Source organism: Hemitrygon akajei, chromosome 2, assembly GCF_048418815.1.
Source record: "Hemitrygon akajei chromosome 2, sHemAka1.3, whole genome shotgun sequence".
Lineage (NCBI taxonomy): Eukaryota > Metazoa > Chordata > Chondrichthyes > Myliobatiformes > Dasyatidae > Hemitrygon > Hemitrygon akajei.
In genome coordinates, this window is record NC_133125.1 from 42,879,591 (window position 1) to 42,898,649 (window position 19,059).

The 19,059-nt window shown below is 40.6% G+C and overlaps 1 protein-coding gene across 1 annotated transcript in view; it reads right to left on the reverse strand.

Annotated features, from left to right (window-relative positions):
• Positions 1–1,173: 1,173 nt before the first annotated feature.
• LOC140741261 (fructose-1,6-bisphosphatase 1-like) overlaps positions 1,174–19,059 on the reverse strand; it is a 32,040-nt gene continuing 14,154 nt past the window's right edge. Inside the window, exons 2-7 of the mRNA XM_073071254.1 lie at positions 12,041–12,206; positions 10,326–10,418; positions 6,850–6,990; positions 5,715–5,852; positions 4,705–4,824; positions 1,174–1,608 (exon numbers count right to left, since the gene is read on the reverse strand). Coding sequence (XP_072927355.1) covers positions 1,423–1,608; positions 4,705–4,824; positions 5,715–5,852; positions 6,850–6,990; positions 10,326–10,418; positions 12,041–12,206 — 844 coding nt within the window. The 3' untranslated portion in view covers positions 1,174–1,422. The remainder of the gene's footprint in view (positions 1,609–4,704; positions 4,825–5,714; positions 5,853–6,849; positions 6,991–10,325; positions 10,419–12,040; positions 12,207–19,059) is intronic.

Sequence of the window (19,059 nt, forward strand, 5' to 3'; positions counted from 1 at the left end):
TTTGGTATTGAGTCCCAAAGCGTGTAGGACTGAAGATGAGGTATTGTTTCTCAAGCTGGCAATGAGCTTTGTTCGAACTGTTCAAAAAGTTGAGGATAGAAAGTGAAAAATGGCATGGCCTGACAGGCAGACGGAGTCTCAGAGTTGCCCCTGGACACTGAATGAATGGAGCTGCCCTGCTAATTTGTTGCCCAACCTGCACGAGGTTCTCCATTGCCGAGGAGGCTGCAAGATGGTGTGTGGGAAGTAAATTCAGACCAAAGTCAATTCTTTTTGTTCCAACACCCAGTCTGTAGTAATCCGTTGCATTACTGGTAATAATTCATCCATTCAAGATTATCTTCCCCACCATTCTCAATAGTCTTACATGTCAAGCTGCTTCATGAGTACAGTGAGCTCTTGTAAACTGACCAACATTCCTGCACCTACTTAGATGTTTATAATCCATGAGTTTGCACTATGCACTTTGGACTTGAGGCTCTCTGGACCAGTGTAAATTGAAAACAATTACATACTGAGCAAACAAACTGCATGGGTACAGATCAATTTCTCATTAGTTTTAAACAGAGATACATTAAGCAATGGGTCACTTCTGTAGATCACACATCCAGTTAATCTAAGTACAATGTTCACTTGGTCATGAGCCAAACACTAGAACATCTGACTGTATCACCCTGCTCTGAAAGCCTGGCCAACTGTGGGACCCCCATCACTGTCATTTCATTGTTCACAGCACTATCCCAGGAATGCCAGAAACACTTAGTAAGTCTAGCAGCATTTGTGAGTACAGGTGAATGGTCTTTGAACTAAAATGTTAACTGTGTTTGTCTACCATTGATGCAGTCTGACCTACCAAAAACTATTTCAGTGTCAGATTCAGGGTCAATCTATTTCAGATTTTCCAGCATCAGCAGTTTATCAATGATTAAGCTTTATGACTCAAACCACATTCAAAAGAACACACTTACCAAAGCTCACTGAGGGATTAACAGAATGCCTATATCTTTTAGAAGTTAGCATGCATCTTATTACACTGAAATAATGAACTTTATACTTAAATTCCTACATTATTGTGTTATTGTTATTATCTCAATTCATTTTATGAATAAAATACATACTTTCAGTTAAGCCATTGAAATCTGAAAGGAAGTCATGAAATAAAGACTAGAAAGGTAAATGATCAATGTCTTTATTTTTACTCCATTAATGTATGTACGTAGTACAGCTGTTATTCAGTTTGTTATATAAAGACATACAAAAACTATGCTGACCTCAAATACACCACAGACAGCTCTGGGAATTGGAATCAATGATCTGATTCAGATTATTGTTGGAATGTTATTCTGCAAGGACAAAATTAACTATCTTTGGTCCAGGTTCTTAAATCAGAGTTTGCCATTCACATTTCTTCATTACGTGCCTCTATGAAGATTGATTTACGATGTTGAGGTACTCCTGAACGTCATCTCTGGACCCCATTATGATTGGTGCCCGTTGGTGAATGGATTCAGGTACAATGTCCAGCACTGCTTCCTTTCCTGTGGTGGCCATACCTCCTGCTTGCTCTATAATGTATGCCATAGGATTGCACTCATACAGAAGTCGAAGCTAAAAATAGAGCATTCAGGAAATTAGTTTGTGAAGTAGGAAGAAGGATATGTCTTCCTTTTTTAAACAAAGGGGCTTCCCTTCTACCACCATCAACTCTGCTCTCAAACGCATCTCTCCTATTTCCCGCACATCTGCCCTCACCCCATCCGCCCGCCACCCCACTCGGGATAGGGTTCCCCTTGTCCTCACCTACCACCCACCGGTCTCCAGATCCAACATATAATTCTCCGTAACTTCCGCCACCTCCAGCGGGATCCCACTACCAAGCACATCTTTCCCATCCCCCTCCCTCTGCTTTCCGCAGGGATCACTCCTTACGCGACTCCCTTGTCCACTCGTCCCCCCCCATCCCTTCCCACCGATCTCCCTCCTGGCACTTATCCTTGTAAGCGGAACAAGTGCTACACCTGCCCTTACACTTCCTCCCTCACCACCATTCAGGGCCCCAGACAGTCTTTCCAGGTGAGGCAACACTTCACCTGTGAGTCGGCTGGTGTGGTATACTGCGTCCGGTGCTCCCGGTGTGGCCTTTTACATATTGGTGAGACCCGACGCAGACTGGGAGACCGTTTCGCTGAACACCTACACTCGGTCCACCAGAGAAAGCAGTATCTCCCAGTGGCCACACATTTTAATTCCACATCCCATTCCCATTCTGATATGTCTATCCATGGCCTCCTCTATTGTCAAAATGAAGCCACACTCAGGTTGGAGGAACAACATCTTATATACCGGCTGGGTAGCCTCCAACCTGACGGCATGAACATTGACTTCTCCAACTTCTGTTAATGCCCCTCTTCCCCTCTTACCCCATCCCTGACAATATTTAGTTGTTTGTTTTTTTTTCTCTCTGCCCATCACTCTGCCTGTTCTCCATCTCCCTCTGGTGCTCCCCTCCCCCTTTCTTTCTCCCGAGGCCTCCCGTCCCATGATCCTTTCCCTTCTCCAGCTCTGTATCACTTTCGCCAATCACCTTTCCAGTTCTTAGCTTCATCCCACCCCCTCCGGTCTTCTCCTATCATTTTGCATTTCCCCCTCCCCCCACTACTTTCAAATCTCTTAGAATCTTTCCTTTCAGTTAGTCCTGACGAAGGGTCTTGGCCTGAAACGTCGACAGTGCTTCTCCTTATGGATGCTGCCTGGCCTGCTGTGTTCAACCAGCATTTTGTGTGGATTGTGAAGTAAAAGCTATTTTTTTCAGTTCTTTCCCCTCCCAGTCATCAGGAACATGACCTAAGAATATATTTCCCAGTGAGCACAAACCCTATTGGCTCTATTCTTAACCAAAAACCATCTGTGTATTTTTTTTAACAGAGGTCACTGAGCAGCGATCCCAAATCACTTGGTGATTTTTCTCCTCAAAAACGTACTACCTCTGTCAAACCATTCAACCAACTGACCTTCCAAACAAGATAAAGAAGCAGTTAGAGGAATTCCCTATAATGGAGTGCAGTAATGTCAAAATGTGTTGGATTTTAAAAAAGAACAGGTATTCAGGACCTGGGTATACTGGGTAATCCAATATTTATTTACCATCCCAAATTGTCCTTGAGAAGGTAGTGATAAAACACCTTCTGCAGTCCATATTGGGAAGGAACTCTCAGCATTATTGGGAAACGCGTTCCAGGATTTAAATCCAGTGACAACAAGGGAGCAGCAATATATTTCCAAGTGAGAATAGTTTGTGACATAGAGAGGAACATATGTGGTTGTTCTATGAGTGTCAGGAAGTTGCTGTTATTCATTTTCTGGTTCCCTCTCCTTAACTTTTCTGTCCTCTCCTGCCTCATCACTCTCTTCCATTACATAAGGTACAAAGTGGTCGGAAATGCCAAAGTAAGTCACAAATTGCAGCTGAATAAATTTGCTAAAGCCCACAGACCTATAGTTTTCTTGCTCTCTGATTCAGCATGGCATTTGACAAGAATCCTGATCCACAAGCACATATCCACTTAACCCTGAATTGAAGGACATCTCGATGTCCATGTGTCCAATTGGTCACTAATAGTTCAACCCTACAGCAATTATTTATTGATAATTCCAAGGACTTACAGATTCTTCCAAAGCTGACCCAGTCTAAGCCCGATACATATAGTCATGTTGGCTCTGTTTAGGTGGCTAAAATTGGGAAGGTAACTATAAGAAAAGATGTTGCCTGACTGATACTCTTTCTCATGTTTGTTGTACTTGCTCATTTAATATTTCCAGAGGTTTTTCACTGGAGGTTGCCATTAGTAGGAGGTGGAAATGATGACACAGGGCCCTCTACAGGGCAGCTGAAACACATGAAGACAGTGAAAGTATGGTGTGTCTCCTGAATTAACTGAAACACAATGAAATAGACAGCTTTGAAGTTGACCATAAAGTGTCATTTAAAACTGTGACTTCCAAGCTCAAATAGAAATTAGGATTGCATTTACTTTTTATAGAAAATAGCATTTATAGAAAAAGATACAGTATATCTACATGAGGAAATCTGCAGATGCTGGAAATTCAAGCAACACACACAAAATGCTGGTGAAACGCAGCAGGCCAGGCAGCATCTATAGGGAGAAGCACTGTCGACGTTTCGGGCCGAGACCCTTCGTCAGGACTATCAGAGTAAATAATTTTTCACCTTTCAAAAGAAGTGTTAATAATCAGCTGCAAATTCACAACATGTACATTTATAGCTGTGGTGTAAATAAATGTGGTGCAAGTATCCCTATGCTTGCATCCTCTGCTCGCAGGCAACACGGAAGAATGCTACATACCTTCTTTATCATCTGATTTAGCTATCCTACTACTTCAACACTTTAGGCACATACTCCTTTGTACTCCTTTGTACACTTGTACCAGAATTCAGTATTCATACTCTCATTATTCCCATTCTTTGCAATACAAACCCACAATAATGAATGAATACATTCTGTCAAGAGCCCATTAAAGAAAAATATCTTGAAACATTACTTGCAGAATATGCAGTTAAATAAATACACCAGGAGATCACTAACAGACACCTGGCAAAGACCATAGAAAATAAATGTTTGCAAGTGGATTTGAACATCCTACATTTTATTTTTGAAGAGTTGGTTTGTGTGGCTCTAGTCATACCTTGCCTTTGGGACTCTTTGAATTGGCGGGGTACATAAAGATCCCTCCATACATCAGAGTCCGATGAACATCTGCAACCATGGACCCAATATACCTTGCACCATAGGGAGCACTGCCATCCTGTGGGTCAAAGTGAGGTAAATCTTTATTTTATTTATTGAGATACATTACAGAATAGGTCCTTCCAGCCCCTTTGAACCGTGCCACCCAGCAACCCTTGATTTAACCCTAGCCTGAACACATGAACAATTTTTTTTTATTAAACAAAATATACTTTATTCCAAAATAAAATTATATACAATAACCATTCAAAGACTTTCAATTCTTTACAGTCGGTACCATTACTGTCCTTACATTTTCAAAGTTCAAAAGTTTTGCCACCCACGTGGCACTTTATTCTTTCATATTTACATTCAGGGGGTATACCCCCAACCCCCAACCCCTCAACTCCCACGAGAAGGACCTTAGACTGTGGTCCTTCCCTATCGGGCCCTTGCGGTGGCTACACCAAGTTTGAGTGTGTCCCTCAGCACGTACTCCTGCAGCCGAGAATGTGCCAGTCGGCAGCATTCCCCCACGGACATCTCCGTGTGCTGGTAGACCATCAAGTTTCGGGCCGACCAAAGAGTGTCTTTGACCGAGTTGATGATCTGCCAGCAGCACCGGATGTTGGTCTCGGTGTGCGTCCCTGGGAACAGTCTGTAGATCAGAGAGTCCTCTGTTACGCAGCTGCTGGGGATGAACCTCGACACTGCCCCTTCCATCCTCCTCCACACTTTCTCCGCGAACCCACAGTGTGCAAAGAGGTGGGTTAGCCCACCAGTCGGTACGTCTTTCGACTGTGGGAGGAGACCAGAGTACCTGGAGAGATCCCAGCATTTCATGGGAGTGTTAACCACTACGTGACCATGGCATCTCCTGACACATACAGCCATGTTGGATCTGCTACTTTAGATAGATGAAAGAGGCTGCACACTCTATTTAAACAAGTACCATGTTCTTCACCATACCTTCGGAAATTTCTTTCTCGTTATGTATTCTGTAACTGCAGGATCGAAGTACTTTGCATAGCCTTCATTGATACTGTAAATATTTCCCTTCTTTTTCATGGTCACATTCTTGTCCACCAAAATGAATTCTCCAATAGCCTAGATTTACAAATTATTAATTAAAGTCAGTTATAAATGCACAGCATGAAGGATGAACTGACATCCAAAGTCCCAGTCGTACCATTGCAAAAGATTTAATCTACACAGTGAGTAAAATTAAGATTACACATTTGTATAGATAGAACAAGCAACACTCATTGGTCTGAATTGAAATGTTTTAGTTACTAGAACCAGTATCACAATTTTCAAGGTAGAATAAACATTCTATCATTGAAGCAGCTATCAGAAGTTCCCTGTCACATCAGAAAATGGTACAGGTAGCACTATGATCTGTAGTCCACACGTCATCATGGAGGGGTAGATTGTGCAAAGACTGTTAGCCCAGTTGTTAATTTATTATAGGTAATCATTCACACGTCTTTGGAAGCATGAATCTACCACTGGTAAGCAAAGACGGCTGTTAACAAAAATTAACAAAGTAATCCCAGAATTTTCTGACTGCTGGCTAATTGCGGGCCAGCAATAATCAATGACCATTCCAAATCTCCCCAAGTATGGAAAAGGTCAATATTACAAATGTAGCCTGAATTACAGACTAAAATCTTTTATTAGCACTGATTTATCACTCAGTAAAACTGAAAGGAATTGATATGTGTAATTTTGTTTTACATTGAGAGGGGCTGTGATCTGGAACCTAGTCCCTGTAGAAGAGATGGAATTAGAATTGATCAGGGCATTTTTAAGGTAAGTCAATTTGCAGAGCTATGTGATCTGAGTCAGGGAATGGTACTGACAGGGTTGAACGATAAGGTGCTGTTTCAAGCTTATTTTCCTTAACGATGGATGGAGCAAAAAAAAATACAATGAACGAAAAGATGATTACGTGACATGGTGTGGTGGGGAGAGGTGTAGGGCTGGTGGTAGTGGAGAAACAACAACAGATTTTTTCCCGTTTACTAATCACAAATAGATTTGATGGAATGACTCTTTTCATTTTTGTTACTTTCAGCAAATAATGCAAGTCTCAAGCTCTTACTGGATCCAGCATGAAGCAGTTCACTCCATTTCCTGCAGACAATACCAGCATTGTGGCACTGCCATACAGTGCATAACCAGCTGCCACGATGTTACGACCCGACTGCAAAGCATCCCTCTCACTTGGCTGGCCGTCAGAAGTCTGAATATACAGAAAGGACAGGTTACCAGCTTCATCTGATAGGGGAAAAACACATTACATCCTAAAAGTAAGTCAGGACGCTAATGATACAGCTCTTTTATTTAGAAATACTGTGTGGAACAGGCCCTTCTGGTCCAATGAGCCATACTGTCCAGCAACCCACCTTTTTAACTCCAGCCTAATCACAGCACAATCTATAACAGCCGATTAACATACTAAGCGGTACCTCGCTGGAACGTAGGAAGAAACCAGAGCACCCAGAGGAACCCCACATGCTGGTGGGGAGGAAGATGCTAACTCAGATGATGTCGTAAATGAGGTCGGATGCCCTCAGCTGTAACAGTGACGCGCCAACCGCTATGCTGGAGATTGAACATTTCTGTTAGCACTGATTAATGAGCCAGTCAAATCTTGCACAAAATGAATGTGAATTTTGTGTTTTACTGAGGGGAAGGGGGGAGGTTATGACTACAGGAAAGTTTACAGGAAATAACGGCCCTAGTTTCCCCAGCCTCAACCCTAATCCAGCAACATCGTCAATCCCAGTATTAAAATTGCTCACCCAGCCGAGTCTACCAGATAAAGCACGGCATGGAGGTTAAAACTAGGAATATCTGGCTGTTTCATTTGTGATCGGAACATCACACCCATTAGGTCAAGAGTGGGAAAGGAATGATTTTCTCCTTCTATCATTTATTCCACTTTGGAGTGGATGTTACAGAGTTAATTTTGCAGGTCATTCATTTAGCTGATGTTTAGCAAAGAATGAAGCAGATTTAAACTAAAATTGATGGACATAATAAGGAAATAAAGACACATGTCTATTAAAATAAATTGAAGAATAAGTGAAAAACTACTAGTGGGCAATTGATGTTCCCTTCAGCAACCTAGCAGCAAACAAGATCAATCATTAAAGAAACCAAAGAGCATTTTAATGATCATGATGTGCAGATAAACAGCCCCACTGTCTTCCCAGTAAAATTTTACAGAAAAACTAATAAACACATCTTGGTGTCTCCCACAAAGGATACCTGAGGCTCTGCAATGACGCATCAATTTTGATTATAGCTTTAGTCTTGAGAAACTCCTAATTTTCTTGATCAAATAGAAGAGAGGACAGGATCTTTAACCAAGCCAAATGAAAGCTGAAGTAGGTAGAATTTTACACAATAGGTCATTCTGGTCAGCAAAGCCCATGTACATTAGCACCGTGAAACGAATCTCTTTCAAACCTTAGGTATTGCCATTTCCTTCTACTCAGATATTGGTAATGGCTCCTTAAGGTTGTTATAGGCTGGGGTGGCAATGGGGACAAGGTCCCACTACCTATTAAATGTTCCCAATGGCGTGCGGCCTCTGACAACTAAGTCCACCTCCAGGCTTCACGTGTGGTTCAGCTACTAAGCCCGGTGAAACCATTTCTACTGACAGGAGAAGGGGCAATGGTGGATTACTGGTGCCTTAAAACCATCGCTTTGGGCAGATGGGGCTTGTCAGCTGAGGTTGGCAGTTCATCTAAGAGATGGAAAGCTCTGACCTCAAACCTCCGCTGTCTTCCCCACTAATGGGGAAGGCTTCGGGAGTAAACCCCGAGGGAAATTTCCGGAGCTGGAGTCCCTAAGGCAGTCCTACATTGAGTCCAACGCTGACTGGCAACTCCTGCGATGCTAGTAGTACCAAACTGTATCGGGCTCTGCCGTTCCTTTGGGTTCATCAGATGCATGGAGAGAGGGAGCTTGCTCATATCCTACTGCCCAGGCTTGCATATCTAGACAGCTAGCATGTAACATCGATGGTCGATCCTGACCGAGGGAGGCCTATGAGGTAATTGGAACTTCTACCATGAAAACTAAGCAAACCAAACAGAGAGAAACTTTTCTCTAGTTGGTTAGAGACAGGATGAGCTGACTAATCTGGCCAGAATCAGATATGTTCAATAAATGTAGGACTGAAATCATATACTTGACAAAGCTGCCACATCAAACTAATTTTCTATTCAGCTCATATTGATGAATTTACTTCTTCCACCAATTTACATGCTCATTTCCAATATGTGTCATTGATTCAGTATTTTCACTTTTGGATTTAACACTAATCGAATGTTCTCCCTGCCTCTTGGCTAATGATGCAGTAAATCCAAGGACCAGTGAGAATATTACACTCTTATAATCACAAAAAATTCCCATTTAAACAACTGGACCGTGAAACCACAAAATTAGACAGCCTCATATTAACGGCTTGGAAGTGGAAAATTTTACCTGTCAAACTAGTTTTGTTCTCCACCCAAAATACAAATGGACCTGATCAATTATTACATTTGGTCACACACATGAGAAAATCTGCAGATGCTGGAAATCCGAAGTAACACACGCAAAATGCTGGAGGAACTCATCAGGCCAGGCAGCAGCTATGGAAAAGAGTACAGTCGACGCTTCGGGCCGAGATGCTTCATTGGGACTGGAAAGGAAGAGGAAGAGGAGAAGTCAGAGTAAGAAGGTGGGGGAGGGGAGGAAGAAGTACAAGGTGGTAGGTGATAGGTTAAAATGGGAGAGGGGGAGGGGTGAAGTAAAGAGCTGGGAATTTGATTGGTGAAAGAGATAAAGGGCTGATAGGAGAGGACAGAAGACCATGGAAGAGGGAAGTGATGGGCAGTTAAGATTAGAGAGAGAAACAGGAATGGGGGATGGTGAAAGAGTGGGGGGGGGGGGGGGGGGTGTCAATTACCGGAAGTTTGAGAAATCGATATTCATGCCATCAGGTTGGTGGCTATGCAGACAGAAAATAAGGTGTTGTTCCTACAGACTGAGTGTGGCCACATCGCAGCAGTAGAAGAGGCCATGGTCTGAAACACGCTGGAAGGGGAATGGGGAGGAAAATTGAAATGGGTGGCTACCGGGAGATCCCACTTTTTGTGGCAGACAAAGTGAGGGTACTTGGCGAAGCGGTCTCCCAATCTACATCGAGTCTCACTGATATACAGGTGGCCACACCGGGAGCACCAGGTACAGAAGGTGACCCCAGCAGATTTGATTTGATGTTGTGTCTGACATTTGTTGTACTGTTGAAGGCATTATTGTGGAATGGGTCAGCCTGAAGTTGTGACTGCCCTCACATGACTATCCCCGCCCCACCCCCCAATACTATGCCACCTTGTTGTAATTAATGAAGCTTTACATAAACCTTATAAAATATCCAGTCAGTAATATAACTCTGCAATAGCCGAATGACAAAGACATCCGACACCGGTGAAATCAATGTATTTATGTTTCTAAAGAACTATTTTCGCACCTCATTTTTTTGGCAAGGCAATAGACAAAATTTCAAGTCATGCTTACCTTTTTATAAATAGCAAAAATTGTTCCTATGGAAACAAGGCAGTCAATATTGGAAGAGCCATCTAATGGATCAAAGCAAACAATATACTTTCCCTGAAAGTAAGGATATATTTGTCAATGCAGCATTATCATTCCTTCCAATTTTCTTTACCTTGCAAGAAAACTATTAAAACAACTATGCAGTAGTTTTGAAATGCACACCCACAACAAAATCCTTACACAGTCGATCTGTGGGAGTTCTTCCAACGCCTTCACAATGGCCCATTAGGATGAGGAATAAATGCTGGTTTTTCAAGCAACTTCCACATCCAAATGAAATACATATACCTTGCCCCATCTCTGATTTTCCAAATGCCTAGCCCAGGCATGGGCAAACTACGGCCCGCGGGCCATATGCGGCCCGTTAAGCTTTTTAATCTGGCCCGCAGAACTTGATGAAATTATATTAATAAACCTTGTTAACACCTCAGATCCATCCTGAGAATCGCCACAACAAAACTAAATCCAGACTTTGATGCGCTGGCTAAAAAGGGAGACCAACAACACTGTTCCCACTGAAATTAAAAATAAGTTTCTTCGTTGTGTTATGTAAAAAATGCATTTGAAAATATTTTTTTCAATAAGCCTTACATGTTACATGTCATTTCTGTTAAGTGATGGACATGAGTAGTGCGCAGGTGCACGTACGTTCTCAAAATAAAAAATGCGCTCTATATCAAATAATGCGCTCCACATACTGGCGCGCTGTCACTGTTCTGTCCTTGTGCTGGTTGTTGTTGAGTTTTGGCACAGGGGACAATTGAATAAGAAGGAGCAGGACAAGTAGACCTGCATCTCCTACCGTTTTTGAAATAAAGACAGTCAGGAGGAGAGTGATGATGATAATATCTTGAAGGATAACAGAATTTTCAGTGCTTTAAAATAATAACTGTTACTATTAAAAAAAGCTGTATTTTATTCATTTAATTTTCAGTGTTTTAAAAGTCATTTCAATAAATAGCTAAATACCATGGGACTTCAAAGACAGATATTTTGTTGTAATGCATTTGTTCATTTTCAATTGAAATTAAAGCACATGTTTTCTACATATCCCATGATATTTTATTTTCTCTTATGAGGTGTATTACCAAAACACTCCGTCCATCTGCTCCTGGTCCGGCCCCCCTGTCAAATTTTAGAACCCTTTGTGGCCCACAAGTCAAAAAGTTTGCCCACCCCTGGCCTAGCCTCTTGGCAGAAAGGCTGAGATGTGCAGATCCACAAGGGATGGGGTGTGGGTAAAGAACTAACCACAAGTTCTCCTGATGCAATATCCCTACACAACCTTCATGAAGTTAAATGCACGAACCTCATGTCGGACATTTGCAATGGAACCACTGGATTAACATTCTACTTAAACTGAAGTAAATGATGGAGCTGGTATTGAACACAGTATTTCTCTAGGATAAATCAGGTTAAACCCCCAGCTGACAATAATGCAAAATGAACAAAATCTAATCCATTGATAATCAACAAATTACATGCAACACTTAAAGCATATGCAGTCTAATAATACAAAATAAACCTATACAGTGTGCTTTATCCAACCACAATGGTCATTTCTACAATTTTAAGCGAAATTTTATAAAGTTTAATCTTACAAAGTTCACAAACTTTTCCTTAAACTTTGTAAAATTTCTCTTAAAATTTTAGAAATTAGTTTCCTTTGTACTGACCTGTTTGTCTGGATCTACGATGATAGCATCCTTTTCCTCTTCAGATACAAGAACACATGTACTGAAGGAGGATTTTAACACGTTTACTACCATGTCATTAGAAAGTACATCGAGCTTCTTCACCTCATCTCCCGTTACATTGATAGTGCCTCCAGAAAGCCCATACCTAGAAAAGAAATTGGGTGTTAGTATCATTGTACATAATATCCCTGGATAAAAAGAATATTTGCTGTGCAAAGAGATCTACAGAAATTAGATGTTAATCTTATTCATAGCTTCTTATAATGTGCTGAATAGTGTTGTTTATGCTTGGCTGTTAAAGAGAAGCTTCAGCTTGCAGCCAGCTGCTCTGAGTTCAACTCTCAGGACTTGCACAGACTCATTGTAAGTTTAGGATTTTTGTGGAGTCCAATGGTGGAGTTCTGTCTTGTTGGGATTCCTCAGCATTATGTAGTTTCTCAAGCCGAAGAGTCTAGACCTAGGGAATATAATCTCAGCAAAATGGGACACCTGGTTAGAAATGAGAAGAGGAGGTACCTACAGCATTGTAAATTTTTGGAATTTTCGCATTTTCACACTGATGCAGTGTGCTCAGTCATGGAGCATATTCAAAACTGAGTTTGACAGTTCAAGACATCAAGGAAATCAAAGGAAATTTGGATTGTCTGGCAAAGTAGATGAAGCACAGGATTAGTGTGATTTTACTAAACAGTGGAACAGGCTCACAACAGCCAATGGTTGATTCCTTCCTCCAGTGAATCGGAGTTCCATTTTAAACTCAACAGTTATTTTAAAAATGTAAACCATTTTCTTTTGCCTTGCTCCTAGCAGTTCTATTGGTTCTGTTGGTTAGGTCACACTGGACAAGGTAGTACTTCAAGCTGCATCTCTTGAGATCAGTCAGCACTTTACATTTTGGGTTCTAAAACTAAAACTGGAACCTAATTTGCATATTTAAGGTTTCTCTTGTAGGTCATGACTTCTTGGTAGGTCAAAGAAGTCAGCCAGACCAAGAAAATGCTGACCAAGAAAATTCAGGTAAGTTTTTAAAGCAGGTTGAATGTGAAAGCTTCGCGGTTGAAGATGAATGCTACACACAAAACAGATGGCTGTAAGTTGAATTTCTCTTCCATACATAAATTGTCACACAAAGAACCTTTGAAGATTATTTCAAAGCTTCTGACACATCCTTCAGTATAACTGTTTACATTTTAAATTTTTGCAGCAAGTTGGGTAGATACCTTTCACCAAGGTTATAACAGAGTTTGCTTCAACAAGTAAAAGCAGAAAATTCTGGCTGAGCACTAAAATTATCCTACCAATGACATAATGTGTCCAAGTTGCTTATTCCAAAATGTCAGGCAACTTAAAATTGCAAGAGTACGATAAGCCACCTATTTTGTCTCGTTTGCCTTTTAAAAACAAGCTGACTGAACAGGATTTAAGATTTAAATTGTAACCATTTAAAATATCTTTCAGGCTGTAGCAGAGACAATTAGTTGCATGCCTTATACCCAATTTTGTGATTTGCTCCCTCCTATGAAAATGACCCTGGCTTTAGGAGAACATTCATCAGACAGATTACATATTCTACCCAGTTGGTGCTGCAGCAACCCCAGACCAAATACCAACCTATGTACCACGCATTGCAGTTTAAACTTTAAAGAATGATTGTGTCAGCAAAACTAGATAACTGAAAGCAGACTTTTAAACTGAGCAGATCTATTAAAACTGTGTAAACTTTAGAAAGATAGCAAAAGGTAAACATGGCTGATTATAAGTCTGCAAATCTTTATACAGTCTTTAAAAGTTGACAGGAATTAATTTGAAGAAACTCAATAAACCTGTAAACATTTTATATCTTTCTGACTCCAAAAGCATCAGCTTTGTCTTTCCCCTCTGGCGTGTTTAAAAGATAATCCTGTATGGCAGCTGCAGTAAATAGAATGCTTCGGATTTGGTAATTTTGACTTGATATTCTGGTTTGTTTTGTTTTACATTCCCCTCAGGAAATTAGACAAAGCAGGCTATTATGAATTCACTACAACCCTAATCCTAGTGAAAAACAAGGAACTGATATAGGGACAGGCACTAACAATGAGATACATCACAATTAACTTTAAGTGCCTGTTTCAAACAAAATTATGACACTTTAAAATTCTTGCAGCCCTATTTGTCACCTCCGTTATTTGTTGGAGTTCTGTTATTGCCTTGAAGAAAAATTAATTACCCATCAGCAGATTTCCAAATGAAACCAAGGAATACAATCAAAAGTTATTTCAAAAATACTTACATTTGTTAAGGAACAAACATAGTTATCCAAAGATAAACAGTGAAAACAAAATCTGTACTAGCTTTTCAATTGAGGTTATTGCTTCCAGCTGAGTGAGATATTAATGAATGGTGGGAACCTGTTCCCAGTTGTTTTAACATAGGTATACTGTGGATACCTTCTTTCCTGCATCTTCTTAATTGTATTTTTATTACCGTATTTTTGCATAAATTAATTGGCATAGAAATCATTTACACAGCTCGACCATTCCATGCCAACACTCATTCCTTTCAGCCCTTTGCCCATCTTTCCTTTCCCAATCCACCATCATCCTATTTCCTTCTCCTTTCATTGCTTATTTAGCTTCTCCTAACAGCAACTGTACAGTTTTCCTTTAATCAGTCCATGTCCAGGTGAATTCCATATTTTCACCACTCTCTTCGTTACTCTAGGCATCACCGACAAGGTTGTCTTCCCCAACTACCATAGGAAAGAGAACGGTAAGCCACAACAATGCTTCTGCTGAAGGTACTCCCAGGATTTATACTTGGCAATGATCAAGAAAATGCAATATGTTTCCAAGTCAGTCTGGTGTATGACTTGGAGGGGAACATGCAGTTATCTGTGTTCCCATGGACCTAATGCCCTTCCATTCTTATGGTAATCCTCACAGACTGGTGAGGAGACTGGATGAATAACTGTGGTGCATTTAATACCCCATGGTCATACCCTGAACTCTGGTGGTGGTGGAGGAAATGAAAGTTTTAGATGATGTATGTAATGAAAATCAAGCAGCCTGCTCTGTCCTGGATGCTATTAAATTTCTGGGATGTTTTTGGAACTAAACTCATCAAGGTAAGAGGAGTGTACTTCATCACACTCCTGATCTTGTGTCTTGTAGGTGGTGGGAAGTGCTTCATTTCTGATCTGCTCTTAAATCCATGGTAGTTGTTCAACTGGTTCAGATGCCTTTCTGTTTAATGGTAATCCCAAGAACTGGATTGTGGAAAACTGAGCAATGGATAAGTGGTTCAAATCTCTCGCTGGATGCAGTAGTATCTCACACTTTTCTCGCACAAATGTAACTTATCAATTATTTGCCCTTGCCTGACTGCTTTCTAAGTCTTGCTACATGCAGGCATAGATTGCTTGATTTGCTGAAGAGTTGTGAGTGCAATTGGACATTTAGTCAGCAATACGCAAATATGCCTAATGTCTTTATGATGCAAAGAAAAGTCACCAATGAATCAACTTGGGATCTAGGCTTAGAAAATTGCCCTACAATGATGTCTTGGGGCTGAATTGATTGAATACCAAAAACCATAACCATCGTCCTTTGCACGAGTTATCACTGCAATTACTGGAATGTGTTCCCTGCTACACCCACTCATACAGATGCTGCCTCGATGGTCCGTTCTCAACACCTCTGGAACTCATCTCTTTAGTACGTGCTTGGAGCTACATCATCCGGAAGAAACCCAAGCAGGGACTAATAAGCAAGTTCCTTTTGGATCCTTTCCCTGTGGCTGGGCCTCTGACCAGAGAAGGGACGGAACAAAAAGAAATTAGCCAGTCTGGCAACATCTGTCAAAAGAGAAACCAGCAGGTCTGGTGGTATCTGTACAGAGAGAAACAGAGTTAACATTTGAGGTCAATGACATTTCATCAGATATTGTATTTTTGATTCCAAAGTCTGTAGAGTATTCTGAGCAGTCCATTCTGAACAGAGGTTCTACCAAATGCCCATTGGCTTTCCATCCTCTTCCTTGTGCTTCACAAAATAGCTAACTAGATTTTTTTCAGAGACTAGGGACATTTTAGAGACTCTTAGGCATGTGGATGAAAAAAATGGAGGGCTGAGTGGGAAGGAAGGGTTAGATTGATCTTGGAGTAGGTTAAAGGGTTGGCACAATATCATGGGCCAAAGGAGCTATGTTCTTTTTGCTTTCCATCTTTAAACAAGTTAGCTATCCACTGTACTCTTGTTTTCTGTGTCAATGCATCTGTTTATTAATTAATCAACATATTGAAAGCTCTTTTAAAAACCTTGATACTCCATTCATTTTGCTATTTTCTGTTACATATTTGAACAATCCAACGACAACATTCAAACTAAGGCCATGCTGGTGTAATTAGTCTTGTAAATTTCTTTGTTCAATAAAAGCTTTGTTGAAGTTTTAAAAATATTAGAGTTTTCGGAGGTCTGCTGCTGTTTTGAAATGAGCTAATAATTAATTGGTTAGCAAATATTTTCCATCTTCACTGCAACATTTCAGAGATCCGAGTGATAAGAGTTTGTGTACTGAAGAGTACGATCAGCAAAAGATATTCCAAACTAAAGAGTGATCTGCGATAATGTGATGTAGTCTAGAATATACACAGAGTGCTTGCAGCTTTGCAAAAAAATTAGGGGTTTGTCACACCAGCAATATAGTTCAGGACACAGACCAGAAATAATTAGTAATGCAAGGCAGGTTACACACAAGAACCTATCCTGCAGGTTTGAAGACAAAGGGGAATGGGTGTGTCCTCACCCTCATCCCAAATCACCTTTCACATTATTTATTTGTTTTGTAACTTAATTATTCATGTCTTGTACTGTACTGCTGTTTAAAACAATGAATTTCACAAGATGTGTCAGAAATAATAAATCTTATTCTGATTGTGACTCCCACCCATACCCACTCTGCACTTCGAATTCCACACACAAGGGAAAAGCTAGCTGAAGTATCAAATTAATTATTAATACCCCTTCAGAAAACCCTTCTAAAGGATTGTAGATTTTTGTTTACAAATGAACAAAATCAGATTCACTTAGTGAAAGATCTGTTTACCTAACTCATGCTGACTAAACCAGTTTACAATGTATTTTAGTGGATTAGATTTCACAGGCTAAAGGGTAACTTTCCCTAAAACAGAAAAAAATGTGCTCTGTAATGCTGACAGTGCTAGCACACTACACATTGTTGTATGAAGTTCGATAAACTTACAACTGTTTAGTCATTCTATTTAGGAATCTTAATTTAGGAACTAGATGTCACATGCAATGCATGGTATTAAGGGGAAGTGGTGTTAAATGAATCTAATTTCAAAATGCAGAGATTAATAAACTGGCTTTCAGTTTTTCAGAATTTAGTTCAGGGAAGCTCTGAAATGCTACAGTACAATTCCAGATGCTCCCACCTCTTTTTCTGGGGGTATGCAGGGACAGTATTGTATACAATTTTGCTTACACTTTCGTGTATGTGATATGTTTTTCAGATAATGTATCTGTGCCTGAGATGTCCCTTTAAATGCTGGAAGTTATACAATAGCAGGATGCTTTAAAGCAGGGGTTCCCAACCTTTTTTATACCACGGACCCCTACCATTAACCGAGGGGTCCAGGAACCCCTGCTTTAAAAGGACAGTTCAGACACAGTAAATTATCTGAGAAGCATATGCAACATGCTTCCCATGGCAATGGCACCATTGTCAGTGTCTCTGACCAGTCCTGACTGCCAGTTTTTGTCTTCCTTTTGTGATAAAGCTCCACTGTAGTTTAGTGCAACTGAATCTTAAACAGTTAACTCTATTGATTCTGGCAGCTGCAATTAGGATATGACTGTTCATGATTCTCACATGGGAATGTATGCCCTTCATATGAAATAATAAGACCAGATATCATGAATATCACAATAATCCGTATTATATTTTAAAGCTATTCACTGAACACGAGGATAGGAGTTTCTTCTACTGAGTGTTGACTTCTCACTCAATGTCAGCAAAACCAAACGGCTGATTATTGATTACAGCAGGTAGAAACCGAGTGACAATGAGCCAGATCTCATTAAGGAATCAGAGATGGATGGCTGTAAATTCCTTGCCATTATCATTTCAGAGGATCTCTCCTCGGACCAACCCTTAAGTGTTATTTCAAAGAAGGCATGACAGTCTTCTTTCTTAGAAGTTCGCAGAGATTCATTCAGTTCAGCACTGAACTGGTTCCACAATCTAAGGACTCTACAACTCATGTCCTTAGTATTATTTATTTTCTCTCAACTCAAGCTGGTAAAACCTGAGGTACAAGCATAGCCACGCACACTCAATTCTCAATTGCTGCGATTACTCTAGTGGCATTCAGTATTGTTGATTTCGGAGGATTCACGTAACTATTGCTGTGTGTGCCTAATTGTTTAATGCTATTGTGTAGTGACTTTGAGATGATACCAGAATCAGAATCAGATTCAATATCACCAGCATATGTCACGAAATTTGTTAACTTTACGGCAGCAGTACAATGAAATGCATGATAAATAAATATAGAGACCAAAACTTGGTTACAGTAAGTATATATATATGTCTATTAAATAGTTAAGTTAAAATAATTAGTGGGGAAAAAAAACGGGGAATTAAAAAGTAACACACACAAAGTGCTGGAGGAACTCAGCAGGCCAGGCAACAACTATGGAAAAGAGTACAGTTGCCATTTCAGGCCGAGACCTTTCTGCAATACAGGTAGTGAGGTAGCGTTTATGGGTTTAATGTCCATTTGGAAATCAGATGGCAGAAGGGAAGAAGCTGTTCTTGAGTTGCTGAGTGTGTGCCTTCAGGCTTCTGTACCTCCTTCCTGATGGTAACAATGGGTGGTGGGGATCCTTAATCATGGATACCACCTTCCTAAAACACCACTTCTGGAAAATGTCTTGGATACAATGGAGGCTGGTACCCATGATGGAGCTGACTAATTTCACAAGTTTCTGCAACTT